General features: G+C 37.4%; 1 protein-coding gene across 1 annotated transcript; it reads left to right on the top strand.

The window, feature by feature from the left end:
* The first annotated feature begins 223 nt into the window (after window positions 1–223).
* On the top strand, window positions 224–13277 carry slc37a2 (solute carrier family 37 member 2). The gene is made up of 18 exons (XM_053485738.1): window positions 224–846; window positions 3774–3855; window positions 3965–4055; window positions 4475–4553; window positions 4645–4780; window positions 5499–5575; window positions 6242–6408; window positions 7065–7102; window positions 7185–7322; window positions 7960–8050; window positions 8147–8209; window positions 8319–8404; window positions 10068–10116; window positions 10269–10342; window positions 10621–10699; window positions 10898–10995; window positions 11136–11194; window positions 12168–13277. Exons 1-18 carry the CDS (start codon window positions 788–790, stop codon window positions 12181–12183), a joined length of 1482 nt encoding a protein of 493 aa, XP_053341713.1. The 5' UTR covers window positions 224–787; the 3' UTR covers window positions 12184–13277.
* The last annotated feature ends 407 nt before the right edge of the window (window positions 13278–13684 follow it).

Raw genomic sequence — 13684 nt, 5'->3', positions numbered from 1 at the left:
TTTATGTGTATGCATATTTACACAAAAAATGAAGCATGGGTTATGAAAAATGGTGCTTCACATAGGCGAGACACCTTTCAGCACCAAATACCATGTTTTGGCTGTTTGAATGTTATAACTGATCAGTGTGTAGAGAGAGAGAGAGAGAGAGCGCGCGCGCGCTCTAAAGGGTTAACCCGGCAACCGGTGACGTCATGGCAGACGATTACACGTGTGCGCTCGAGTCACCACCCGGTGCGGCTCGGCTCGCCTGTGGAAATGTCGGTCGTGTAAGAGGGGGGGTGACTTTTTTTCTTTCTTTCTTTTTTTTTCTTTTTCCATACATTTATATCGATTTTATTTTAGACTCTCCTGTGAACACGGGGCAGATTTAACACCCATGTGATGCGCTGAAGACGGACTGACCGAGCGGGTATTAATAGGCGGCAGATTTTTTACCGAGCGCACACAGTAAACATGGAAACCGTCCGACAATCCGAGTGTTTACTGAAATTTCCGGGTCGGAAAACAATCCAAGGGAACATATCCCGACTATAGGGCTTTAAATCATTTTAGATACAATCTGCAGGTTTTTATTTTTATTCAATCCGACCCAGATCCGATCGGGATTTTTTTTTTTTTTTGTATATATTGTTTTTTATAGATATTTTATACTCCGTGCATATTTATATAAAAGCTGCGTTTTTATTTATTTCTTTGTTTTTACTTAAGAAATCCTCAAAAGCACTAAAATTTTTTTTAATTATTATTATTATTACTAAAACATAACTGAAAAAAATCTGCAAACATGAGATCATCTTTAGCTCCAGGAATTCGATTGATCACATCTTTCTCCAGAGACAGCTGGTGAGTGGATCGCCCTTTTCTTTCTTTGTCTTTGCTCCCTTTCTCTTCTCTTTTGTCAAGCAGGAGGACACTGAAGACGAAGACTGTCCTGAACCTTTAACGTCAATGTAATTAATAGTCAACTATGTTAATCTTTCTAATCAGGGACAGGAATGAACATGTGAAGAGATTTCAGTTCTGAGTTGTTAAAAACAATATTTAGGGGAGAACAAGTCATTTTAATAAATCATTAATGTTTCTATTTTATTATACTGCACAAACTGAGAAGTCTATGGAAACATATACAGGGATATGTTACATGACATAATGATGGCAAAGAGGCGGAGCTTAAAATATTTCTTTCTTCAGTTGCAAAAAGTTGCGTTCACACTGCAGGCAAAAGTGGATTTGCTTTTTTTTAATTTTTTAAATAAATCAGTTTATAGACCACATGTCTTTACAATTTTGATTCCATATATAGGTGTGATTCCTTTTTTCTTTATTTTGCAACGTGAGCTGAACATCGAAACACATTGCAAAAAAGAGAAGTTATTGTTTTAAGCGCCAACATTACTTAAGCATCTGAGTAGCTTATTTGTGGCTAAAAAAGCTTTTCAGGGATATGTTACATGACATAATAATGGCAAGTAGGCAGAGCTTAAAACGATATTTAATATAGGTGCAAAAAGGTTAATTAGGAGAAATTTTTACTTGGAGGATGATGGTAGTATGAATCTTGCTACAGTAGCTGTCTTCAATGTGACCCATATTTGATACAAGTCCAAACAGATCATGCTCATAAACTAACCCATATTTGCAGTGTCACACATGATGTGCTCAAGCCTGCTGTATAAAGGGCATGTTTGCATCAATATAGTATTTTGATTGTCTGTATATCCTTCAACATAGAGCTGTTGTACCTTTTTGTGACTTTTGCCTGCAGTGTAAACATAGCCTGTTTGGCTGGATGGACAAAAAACCATCTAAGAAACACTTTTCTGTTACATTTCTTCACAACTACAGCTCTCCAAAAAATAATAATACATAAAGACATAAAGATTGTTTCTGCCTGAAGTCTCTTGCATTTAGAAACAATAAACCTCCGTGATTAAGTAATACACAGAGATTCTAACCTACAGAAATCACTTCATAATAAGCGCAGGAGCTGTTAATGTGAGCCGTGTGACAGAAGGAAGGCTGCTTTTACAGTATACACAGACTACATACTGTGTTAGAAAGCCCTGGGTCGCTCCCAGTCAGGAAATGTAAACAGGTGAGTGCAGAAGCTGAAGCGTGCAAGCGGTTAGCTGATTTCCTGTCCCGAAGACAACATTCAAAACAACATACTGATGCCGAAAAGAGTGTGGTAATATAGTACATCATATCTGAGGGATCTAACATACATGTATAGTCAAAAGGCATGCTTGCAGCCTGTCCTGTATATAGAAACAGAGCTACATTTAGGAAGCCTACACCTACTCTTCCCTATATTGTAAACATTTAAGAAGTAAATAGTTCAAAGAAGGAAACAAACTGTAGTTTTAATCATTTTAATATGAAACTGTGGTCATCTGTTTTAATGGTAGATCCAGGTCAGGTTCAATTCCCAGCCAATGCCTGCAACCTAGCCACTTGATCCAGGACATCTTTAGTGCCAATCCCAAGTCCAGATAGTCGGGAAAGGTTGCATCAGGAAGGGCATTGATTGTAAAACTTGTGCCAAGTTGTATGCCGATTCCATGGACAAGATATCTATGTAACCTAGCCATCAATGTAAATGCTGGCAGAGGTGATAATAGATCCCAAACTCTTTACGTAAAAGTACCTTATGCATTCAAACATATCCTCTGGAAAAATTTTGGTCAAATCCCTCAGTCCAGTCTTAATGCTACTGTCATGTCCATCTAAAAAAATTTAACCACGGGGAGGAATTTATGATCATGTGATGCTCATTTCCATCAATACAGTTTGTGTTGTGTTGTGTATACAGCATGCAGTGGTCATAAGATAAAATAAGTATTTTTCAAACACATTTTCCATTTGAGTCTCTGTTGAAGCAGAAGGGATGACATGGGACAGACTTTAAAGGAATAACAGAATTGTTCTTCCCAAAATGATTCCAAACTAGAATAATATTAAAAAGCTAAGCCCATAAATACACAAAGGAACCCTCGAAGAACCTTGTTTGATTGGAATGTATTGGACAGAGCATTAAAATAAAGACTTTTTCCTTACTTTCCCAATGTGGGGAAATGACATACAAAACAAAAGACCAACTACAGTACCTACAGCATTTTTTTTCCAATCTTTCAAATTTTAGCTAGCAAGATAGATAATGCTAGTGATAAAGATTTACTAAATGCTGATGCGCAGTTGAGTAGCTAGCTGTTGCTAAGTACATTTTGTTTGTCAAGGCATTTTTTATGTAGCATCCAGCTTCAACCTGTGTGGATTATATCATGTGTGAGTTATTATGCTAGCTGTATTTCTGTTGAAGCTGAATGCTACTAGCTTTCTGTCACAATACACACCAGCTCAATAAATACATGGAGTACATAGCATTAATATAGAGGTATTCAGTTTTGTTCTTGAGATTTGTTAGGAATTCAGGTCAAATGCCTTGAAGCTAAATGCCTTAAAGTCAATTTATGACTTTTACAGATATATTCTTTGGAAATGTTGTGTATATAAAGACACTTATTTTAAAATGTAATAAGTGAAAGTGTAATTTAAGAAAAAACTACATATTTTTCTTTTTAAAAAAAACATACTAGCATACTGCTAATTTGTTGATCCTTTCACTTAGCGACTTTTCCTCACAATCTAGAAGCTTCTCTTCACAGTTTCACCAAAACTGTCCACTTTGCTCTTTGTAAAGAAACACAATGTCATTTCTTTGGCACATTTCTCTTTATGAAATCATCTATTTTGTCTTTTTTTCTCTTCAGGTACAGAGGCTTTATCCTCCTCCTTACATTCCTGTTCTACACAGCGTACCATCTCTCACGCAAACCTATCAGCATTGTCAAGGTAATGAGTAATAGATAAAGCTTTCTTTTGTATCAGAAATGTGTGTGAATGGTTGTGTTTCTCTCACTTCAGATATTTAAATTATTTTGTCAACTTGTATTTCTTTTAGAGTCAGCTTCATCGAAACTGCTCCTATATCGTTCGACCTCCTGACCTCAACATCACAGACAATTCCACCTGGTGTGACTGGGCTCCTTTCGGTGTGTATTTACTTATACATTTTATATATGGCACTTTCGCAACAAAAAAAAATTGAAGTAGTAATAACATTTTAATTGATATGCACAGTTCAAGGTACTTAAGGAAAGTAAAGATGCATCATGGAACATGTAATAATAACTGCAATAACAATTAAATAAAGGAAAAAAGATCATAGCAACAATAATAAAATTAAAAGAAATACTTTTGAACTTTACATTGATAGAAAACATGAATTCAGATTAAACACTGAGGGTTGAGAGTAACGCTCTATTGCATCACACACAATTATGAATGCAGCCTTTTGTACTTACTAACATATATGCTTGTGAATAGCGGAAGAACCTTCATTCATTAGTGAAATGAATCTTACAGTGTTTGTTTGCAGTTCTCTATATTAAATTCACTTTCTGCTCTCTAGACCGAGACAACTACCAGAACCTTTTTGGATGGCTGGACAACTGTTTTCTCGTCGCCTACGCCATCGGCATGTTCTTCAGGTATAACGGCTGACCGGACCGAGCTGCTGCTTTTCTCTTTATCTTCTGTTTTCTCATCTAGAAAGTTTAACTATGTGGTTTAATTTGACAGTGGCATTTTTGGCGAGCGGCTGCCCCTGCGTTATTACCTCACCAGCGGGATGCTACTCAGCGGCCTTTTCACAACGCTCTTCGGCCTGGGTTTCTACTGGAACATTCACTCCATGTGGTACTACTGTTTAATTCAGGTAAAGGCAACCACTGTGTTATTTTTTTCCCTATCTCCAAGACACTTTGCTGTGTTGCATTTACATATATTTTTAATAGGCTGCAATGAAAATAATTCCGTACATTTTCGTGCTTCTTCTCAACAATATGCATGTCCAGTGAGTTAGCAAAAAAAAAACATAAAACGGTTTGTACTGATTTCCGGGTGAGAAAAAAAATGCAAACTAAGGCCTCCAATGAAGCAGCAAGACATTGTAACACGATAATAATAAGTTAATTGCATTAGGATACTACAAAGTTTTTGGAAACTCTTTTCAAACATTACAAATTACATTTATAATTTCAAAGCTGTTTCAGCAACAAGCAGTTCAAAAAATGATATTACAGCTGCTTGAGATCTTTTAATGTTTAAATAATAAAAAATATGGAAGTGATACTTGTCACTCATTATATTTCCCTTTTTGGACTGCTGAAAATGGAGCATGAGCTGGTCTTAGTTTTCGATTAGAAAGTAATTTGCATCAGCTCTCAAAAGAAGGATTAAGGTTCAGTCAACTAATAGCAGCATTATAGTGTGCTAAGCTTAGCAAAAGTGTGTCACATGCCTAGTGGTTGGAGAAATGATTACAGTGCAGCTTGTTCTTCCTTTAAGGCTGCGTGACTCTATTTACTTTTTTCTCTCTGTTAAATATTGCCCATCTCTCTCTTTCTCTCTCTCTCTCTTTCTTTGTTTCTCAGGTCCTGAATGGGCTGGTTCAGACGACAGGTTGGCCGGCAGTGGTGGCTTGTGTCGGCAACTGGTTCGGAAAGGGGAAGTGAGTGCGGCTGATTCAGAGCGATTTGTTGGCGCTGACTCAGCGCCAGCACGTGCGCGTGTTTCATTAGCTAACTTAAAGTATCTGAAAATCTGCTTGGCTCTTTTACAGCTAATCAAGCAGTTGAGATAACACTCAAAAAGTTCTTTCAGGGTCAGATTGACCTTTCTTGCAAATCCTCATAAATCCTTCTTTGCTAAACACTTTCATGACTCACATACAGTATGCTTAGAAAGTGAGCACGTCAGATGGATGTAGAAATGCTGTAAAAAAAAAAAAAAAAGGCATGAGGGGAATTCTAGAATTGCCAAGACATGTTTAGAAGGAACAAAATGTAGTTTCAGCTTTTAGAAAGATCCAACATTCACAGGAAGAGCTGTAAACATGTAAAACACTAAGACAAATCAATATTTGGTAAAAGTGGCCAATATTTCCCTGTTGAATAAGGATTACTCTCTGGTTCAGATTTATAAAGAAAATTGGCTTTTAGCTTGTTTTTTTTTTTTCCTTGAAACATTGTCAAGTCTTCTAACTGTGAAAATTTTACCATACACAACGCAGTAGTTAATTTATTGATATAAGCAAATAACATGCATAATGTGGTATAAAATGTACAGGTTAATAAATAAACTGTTCTAAATGTCTTCTTATTGGCTGTTGCTATAGGCGAGGGTTCATCATGGGCGTGTGGAACTCGCACACCTCAGTGGGGAACATCCTGGGCTCACTCATTGCCGGAGCATTCGTCTCAACTGCCTGGGGCATGTCCTTCATCGTGCCTGGCATCATCATCGCCACTACAGGGGTCATCTGTTTCTTCTTCCTGGTTGAGTGTAAGTTTCGCATTGCTGAAACTAAAATAGTTTTTAGATGGAAACAAAAAAAAATCTGATGTAGGCTTCGGGGTTTTAAAATGGAAATAGAAAAAAACAAATGTGAGAAACTTACCAGAAGAACCCTGGTATATTCTCCAGCACATTCAGTAAAACCTAACTGCTGTTTTATTTACAGTACTGTGCAAAAGTCTTGAGCACATAAAAACATTTCTACGAAAATATTTGGAATGAAAACTGGAAGGAAATAACCAGTAGTGTTAGATACAGATTTGTGCAGATGTATAAGTAAAACAGCTGTTATGTTGCTGGAGAATTTGCTGACTTTGTCACACTTGCATCTTCCTATTTCATGCAAAACCCTACACTGCGTTTTTTTTTTTTTTTCCATCTAAAAGCTGTTTTGTGTGTTCATGCTTTCTTCACGGGCATGCAAATATTCTTCTGTAATGTTATTTATTTATAAATTTTTAAGTTGTCAACATTGAATGGTTTCGTACAAAAGACATGACAAACATATATAACAAACTTTGTACTAAAGATAATATGGTGACTAAGATGTTTGCACGGTACTATATACTGTATATGGTATTTATATAGATTTTATAATGTTACATTATTCTAACATATGATTCGGTGCGTCTTTTTAATTTCAGATCCAGAAGACGTGAACTGCAGCCCACCGCAGCACCATGTAAGACCACACAGTGTAGGATCTTAATCTGTATATATGGTAAGCATTATGTGTTTTACTAACTGTGTACACATATGATTAGGAGAATCCAGAGCATGAACCTTTGCTAAGAAACTCGTTAAATAGCGAGGAGATCTTCAACAATCACGCATCTGCAGTGGTGGAAGCTCATGATGAGGAATCGGAGGCCATTAGTTTCTTTGGAGCTCTCAGGATACCGGTGAGTGTTAGTTTTTCCTATAATATCCGTCAATAAGATCGTAGAGCAGTGTCGAATTAACCTGGCAGAAAAATCAATTCACTGAAGAGGAAAGGACACCAAACATTAAGCAAGAACCTGTCTCTTCTGTCAAAGTACACCAGGATTTTCTTGCTATCAAGGTTGCCACCGACTTCTTTTACTGTATATGGTTGACTTTATTAGGAAAAGAATCTAAGCAGCTCTGCTTCAGTGTAAGAGTGTGGGCAGGGGTTATTTGTAGGCCAGAAAAATTAAAGAAATAATATTTTATTGAAGAAATGTTGGCAAGAGCCATTGCATTGCATTATTGCCAGTCACAGTTTTTCCCGAGCACTAGGAACAATTAAAAAAAAGTTACATATAGCAACTTTAACCCTTTTAGAGCAATAACATTCAGCTTAATTCTCCTCCCTCGTTTGGAAAGCCACTTTGCATAAAAGCATCTGTTAAACCAATAAATAATTGTGTAACTGTGGTGTAAATCTTTGCAGAATAGTTTAAGTCATCTGCAAAAGTGTATTGTTTGAGCACTTCGTTCAGATCTTTTCTAAAGCTTAAATTGCTTTCTTGGATGAGTTACAGTTTTAACAAGAGACCGGTTTGTCTTGTTTTCCAGGGAGTGGTGGAGTTTTCCCTCTGCTTGCTTTTTGCTAAGCTTGTTAGCTATACATTCCTCTACTGGTTACCACTATACATCTCTAATGTCGGTAAGAGCGTGTGTTTTCAGTTCCTTACCTCATGCTTTACTATGGTTTACTATGTTTGTACAGTGCATCACCTTTTGATTTGACTCTTTTCTGCAGCCCATTTTGATCCTAAATCAGCAGGGGACATGTCTACACTTTTTGATGTGGGGGGAATTTTGGGTAAGCGGTGTTGGAGTATTGTATAGTTGCAAATTTGCAAGTCTAACCTGCATGCATTCCTGCAGATACAGAAGGTGTTTAATGTGTGTGTTAATGTTCTTCTTTGCAGGCGGAATCCTAGCTGGGCTTGTTTCAGACTACACCGGTGGGAGGGCTTCCACCTGCTGTGTCATGCTAATCGTTGCTGCTCCTATGGTGAGTGTTTCTGTGATTGTATGGGTGAGAAATACTCAAGTTACACAACATGCTCATGATTGATTTTAATATTGATTGAATTTGCATTTTCTAACAACTATAGCCAAGTCAAATCAGTGTGAAGACAAAGTTAAACCCTGACTTTCTAAATCAGTGTGAAGCAAGAGTTGTTAAAAATGCTCTTTCATGAAGATATTTAAACAGAAGAACTGGTGCTGGGAAACAATTTTGAGATGTGTAAAGTCAAAGAATTACATAAAATATCACTTTCATTCTATCGGTCATTAAACCTCTGCTCTTTAAATGTTCTTAGCTAAGACAAATGGTAGAAATCACATTCGTTTCTAAATAAATGGCAGTCAGACGTATGATGTCCATGTCAGCTTGAATGGCATTGGAAATTTAAAAATACAAAGCCAGCACAGAACTAGAAATTCCAAAATACAAAGCTAACATAGTGCTGGAATGTACAAAATACAAATCTAGTAAAAGTGCACAATACAGGATTAGCGTGGGTCTTTAGCATGGATCTGTACCTTGGATTATGAGCATAATTCGTTCTGGAAGTGGGCTTGTATTCCAAAACACTTATAAATCGAAGCAAATTTTTCCATAAGAAATAATGGAAACTCAACTTATTCGTCCCACGGCATAAAAAATAAATACATAAAAATATATTTTTCATACAAAATATAAAGTAAAAATAAAGTAAATTAACCTGCACCTTATCTTTAAACAAAAAGGTAAAAATTAATCCTGACAGATAAGTGTTACTGTTGCACGCAGGCGCTCTGTGTGTGTGTGTGTGTGTGTGTGTGTGTGTGTAAAATAAGAGGGGGAATCAGCCTCCCCCTTCTTATCTTACACAGTAAACTTTTCTCCTCTCTTATTTTAATTTCACAGAAACACACACACATTAATGTGAAAGACTGTTTTGTCGGAAAAATTGCAAGGGACATCGCTAATGACACTCGCGTGAGAGGCATACTTACGAAATTACTGCTGTAAAGTAAACAAACAAACAAACAAATGAACCTGCACTTTACCTTTGAAAAGAATCGCAAAAGAGTGTGTGTGTGTGTGTGTGTGTCTAAAGCCGAGAGGGCGTGGGGGGGTGGAGGTGTAAAGGCGAGAGTGTGCGTGAAGGGGCACGGTGTCAAATTACGCGCACGTACACTTAACAACAGAGAGGGAGAAAATGGATCTTTATCCTCTCTAATGTTTGCTTTACACACGCGCACACATGTATGTTATAAGAAACAGTGCACGCTCGCTGTTCACATGCGCTTACAAACACAAAATAAAATGTTTTTCTATTCACGTGGTCACAGTGTTAGAGTAAACAGTACACGCGTGCACAAAATAAAAACTAACATGGAAATACAAAGCTAGCAGTAGTACAAAATACAAAAAAATCCCTAAATCCCTCAGTACTGCCAGAAACGGACTACTCACACGACTCTTTACACATCCACAGAAAAACACACACACATCCCACACCCAGCAGTTTGCTCAGATTTTAGCACCCAGGCCAAATCTCACGCCCACACCGCAGCAGAGTGTGTGTGAGTTTACCCGCGAAACCTCTGAAAACAGATGAACAGATTTCTCTGTAACTTTTTTCTCTCTTATTCTCTTTTCCACATTCATTTTCTGTCACCAGCTTTTCCTGTACAACCAAATCGGACAGAACGGCGTGCCGACCACAATCGGTGAGCAGACACACCCTCAGCCTTGCATGTTTCTGGAGGACATGGTGTAATCATTTTTATCTGTGGAGGAACTGAAAATGTCATAGTTAAGCCTAAGACATTTCTTCAGTTTTACTCTTAATTCTCTTTATCGGTTTCTTTTTTACCTCCAGGTATGCTGCTGTTTTGTGGTGCTCTTGTGAACGGACCTTACGCCCTCATCACCACGGCCGTGTCAGCTGACCTGGTACCCTTCTGCCTCTTTCTCTTACACTACCTTTATAATCGTCACCATAGTAACAAACCGTAATGTTATTTATAACCGTGGATTTTGATGTAAAAGTCTAATTAGGGACGGGAGCGGCAAATAATGAATTTATGTTTTTATAAATATATAAAAGAAATTTATAATTTAAATTATAAAAAAAAATAATATATATGATATATATCTGTATAGTATATGTAATATATACCTTGTTGTTATGCTTAGGCTTCAACCTCATAAATGTGTTCTTCTTTGCACAGGGAACCCATGAGTGTCTAAGAGGAAACGCCCGGGCTCTGTCTACTGTAACAGCCATTATTGATGGCACAGGATCAATAGGTATGGATGAAATGTTGCCTTTTCTTTAAAATGAGCATTTTGTTATTGTTAATTCACCTGCTGATCGTTACATTATGTTGCCAGCAACAAAAAAACTGACTAGTCGTAGTCTCTTACAGTTTACTGTAAACCGATTTGTTATGCGCTGGAGGTCGAGCCGCATGTCGCCTGATCTCAGATGTGATTTCTGTCCACTAGGTGCTGCTATCGGGCCTCTTCTGGCAGGATTGATCTCTCCATCCGGCTGGAATAACGTTTTCTACATGCTCATCACTGCTGATGTATTGGCCTGTGTGGTAAGAGTCACAATATCTTCAAACTTGAAAAAGTTGAAATATGTATTCATTCTTCTAAGGTATTCAGTAAAGTAACAGATCGTACATTCATGTTCCTTTGTGTTTTTCCTCTTTTTTTTTTCCCCTCCTTGCTTCTGTAGCTACTGTCCAGGCTGGTGTTTAAGGAGGTCCGAGGATGGTGTACTACAAGACAGCGAGGGTGAGAATTATGATTAGGATTTATATTTCACATTAGAGTCCTAAAATAATATTAAACCAGTCACTTCTTGCTCTATATGTATTAGAAATGTAATTTGGAAATTAGATCATGTACTGAATGACTTTATTGTCTTTCTTTATTCCTTTTCTAACTACAGTGAATGAGAAGTTTTTTTTAATCCTAAACTCAAAAGTAAATACATGATGTTACTAAAAAAATCATCTTTACCTGTTTAAATAAATAAAAAAATATATAAATATATAGATTTGTTTTTATTAAATTTGCAGTGTAATTGTACTTTGCTGAACGTCCACTAGAGGGTGCTAAGTATAATAATAATTAGCTGGGGTCAGCCAGAATACAGCCCCCAGGGTTTTATTTAAGGGCTCAACAGTCTAACTTGGGATTGAACCCAACTCACTACTGGGGCTCAAACCCCTAACCTTCCGATCAAAATCTCAGCTACCTACAGCCTTAACTGTTTGAGATTGCTGGAGATAATGATTGCAAAATAAAAGTTCATCAACTGTGCTTATCAGGTTTAAGAAAAATTTCAAATAAATAAAAAAGCAGTTTCTAGAAGAAAAGAAACCAACCCAACTATCCTTAAGTAACAGTTATTGTCTTTTCTGCCGTTTTTTTACACGGAGTGTCTTATGTAATCCATGTCCTCAGTCAAACTCAACTTATTCCTATGAAAGGGATAAATATGCGTGGGGGGGACAGGTTTCTTTTTTGTGACATCAGTATAATTATCAGAGAGCCTTCTGTTATAACACATTTGTATCAGGATTTTATTTTAGCACTTTTTCTAGTCACTGCTACCATCTGACATGCAACCGAGCCGCTCGTCTTATTAATAGTTGATCATTTCCGCCTGTATTATGGTTCCTATTGAATCAGAACAATCTAATGAATAATCGTGAAGCATTGAGTTCTTGTACTCAGGCTTGATCTGCTTGTTTCATTTCAGGTTCAAAGAGATCTGAGGTGCCTGCCGGACAAGTGAATATCACACCTGCAGCGGGAAAGCAGCGGCGGTGGTTTCGAAACAAAACCACGACCCGATTTCCTGATCTGTCACACAAAGCTGTTCGTTTTTTTTTTCTCATTTTTTCATTTGAATGGGGGACACTTTTATCCTTTCACACTCGCAACAATAAGACTGATGCTGTGATGAAATGAAATGATTGGTGTGAGGGGGAGACAAGCCCCTTTTTGATGTACAGGAGAAAAAAAAAAAAAGAAGAAGAAGAAAAAAATCAAGAGAGTGAATCAGAGCTCCTCTATTTGCACCCAAGCTGATTTTAACTGAACCGTGTATGATATTTTGTTGTTTTGTTTTAATCATTAAAATGCTAGGGGTGCATATTTGCTTTAATTTTATGTCTCAATGGTTACTCTAGACCTGGGACCAAACCCAACTGTCTGTCTCGGTCTCTCTCTCTCTCTATCTCTCTCTCACACACACACTCACACACACACACGCATGCATATACACTGTTGTTTTTTAATTCGGGTGCAGCTCCTTAAGCACATGAGTATGCTCTCGAAAGCAACTGCCACCCACGTACAGCAGCACTATATGACATTTACATCTCACACACACACACACACAACACAAACACTATTCTTCCAGTTACTCAGGCATTCTCCCACTGAGAATGGACTACATTATCGCTCGGGTGCTGCAGAGACGACCCAGATTTCGTTGCACAAATGAGTTTGACCCAGCTGTCCAACCTGACTCATTAATTATAGACGTAAATCCCAGGCTTTATGTAATAGAATTTTCTTCAGAGACCAAGCACTTTTTTCGACTTCACTTGTGGAAGGTTTAATGAAGCTAACATTCACTTTGAATTAACTGCAAAGTCGATCATTTATTAACACCAAAGTTTGTACGGTTTGATCGGTGCTTTATTTAAAAGCTTGAATGATTATCACTGTTTATAAATAAGAGATATGGTATTTATTCGTATAAAATGTGTGAGCCAGCTACAATGACAACACGTTAAAATCCTTCTCAAAGACATGACACGGAAAGATTTGAAAATAAACAGTATGCTGTGCGGTTTGATAAGTGTTTGTCTGAGTGATTTTTTTCCCCCCAAAAAAATTGTCTGGCCGAAAAAGTTAGCTTTCATTTAATTAGAGCACACAATGTACTGTAGTGTCCAGGTCATGTGGAAAATGATTCCTCATGCTCCCAGAACCACTCTTTTCTAGACTATGCCTGTGCCATCAGGGAAGAAAATCTCCATAGAGGTGATAACCTGGTCATTCAGTACATTCGGGTCGTCAGCTGACTTCATTTTATTGCAACAGAGCGTTGCTGAGTCTAGACCTGACCAGCTGATGCAACCCCAGATTATAACAGCTGTTTAGTCCCAAACTTGTGAGTTCTCATTATATTGTGTGTATGGAAATGCTCTTACTATCACTATTAAACATGCAACTTCTCCAAGTGTTTAAATGATCTCCATTCAT

Source organism: Clarias gariepinus, chromosome 24 (genome assembly GCF_024256425.1).
Source record: "Clarias gariepinus isolate MV-2021 ecotype Netherlands chromosome 24, CGAR_prim_01v2, whole genome shotgun sequence".
NCBI classification, from domain to species: domain Eukaryota; kingdom Metazoa; phylum Chordata; class Actinopteri; order Siluriformes; family Clariidae; genus Clarias; species Clarias gariepinus.
Note: the sequence above shows the minus strand (reverse complement) of the source record. Positions and strands in the feature narration are given on the sequence as shown.

Bases quoted from the DNA above. Each gene is read 5' to 3' on its own strand.
- slc37a2 (XM_053485738.1), top strand. From the start codon at position 788: ATGAGATCATCTTTAGCTCCAGGAATTCGATTGATCACATCTTTCTCC. The intron at 8,210-8,318 runs GTAAGCGGTGTT...TCTTCTTTGCAG, and splicing joins TGATGTGGGGGGAATTTTGG to GCGGAATCCTAGCTGGGCTT. The intron at 8,405-10,067 runs GTGAGTGTTTCT...TTCTGTCACCAG, and splicing joins TAATCGTTGCTGCTCCTATG to CTTTTCCTGTACAACCAAAT.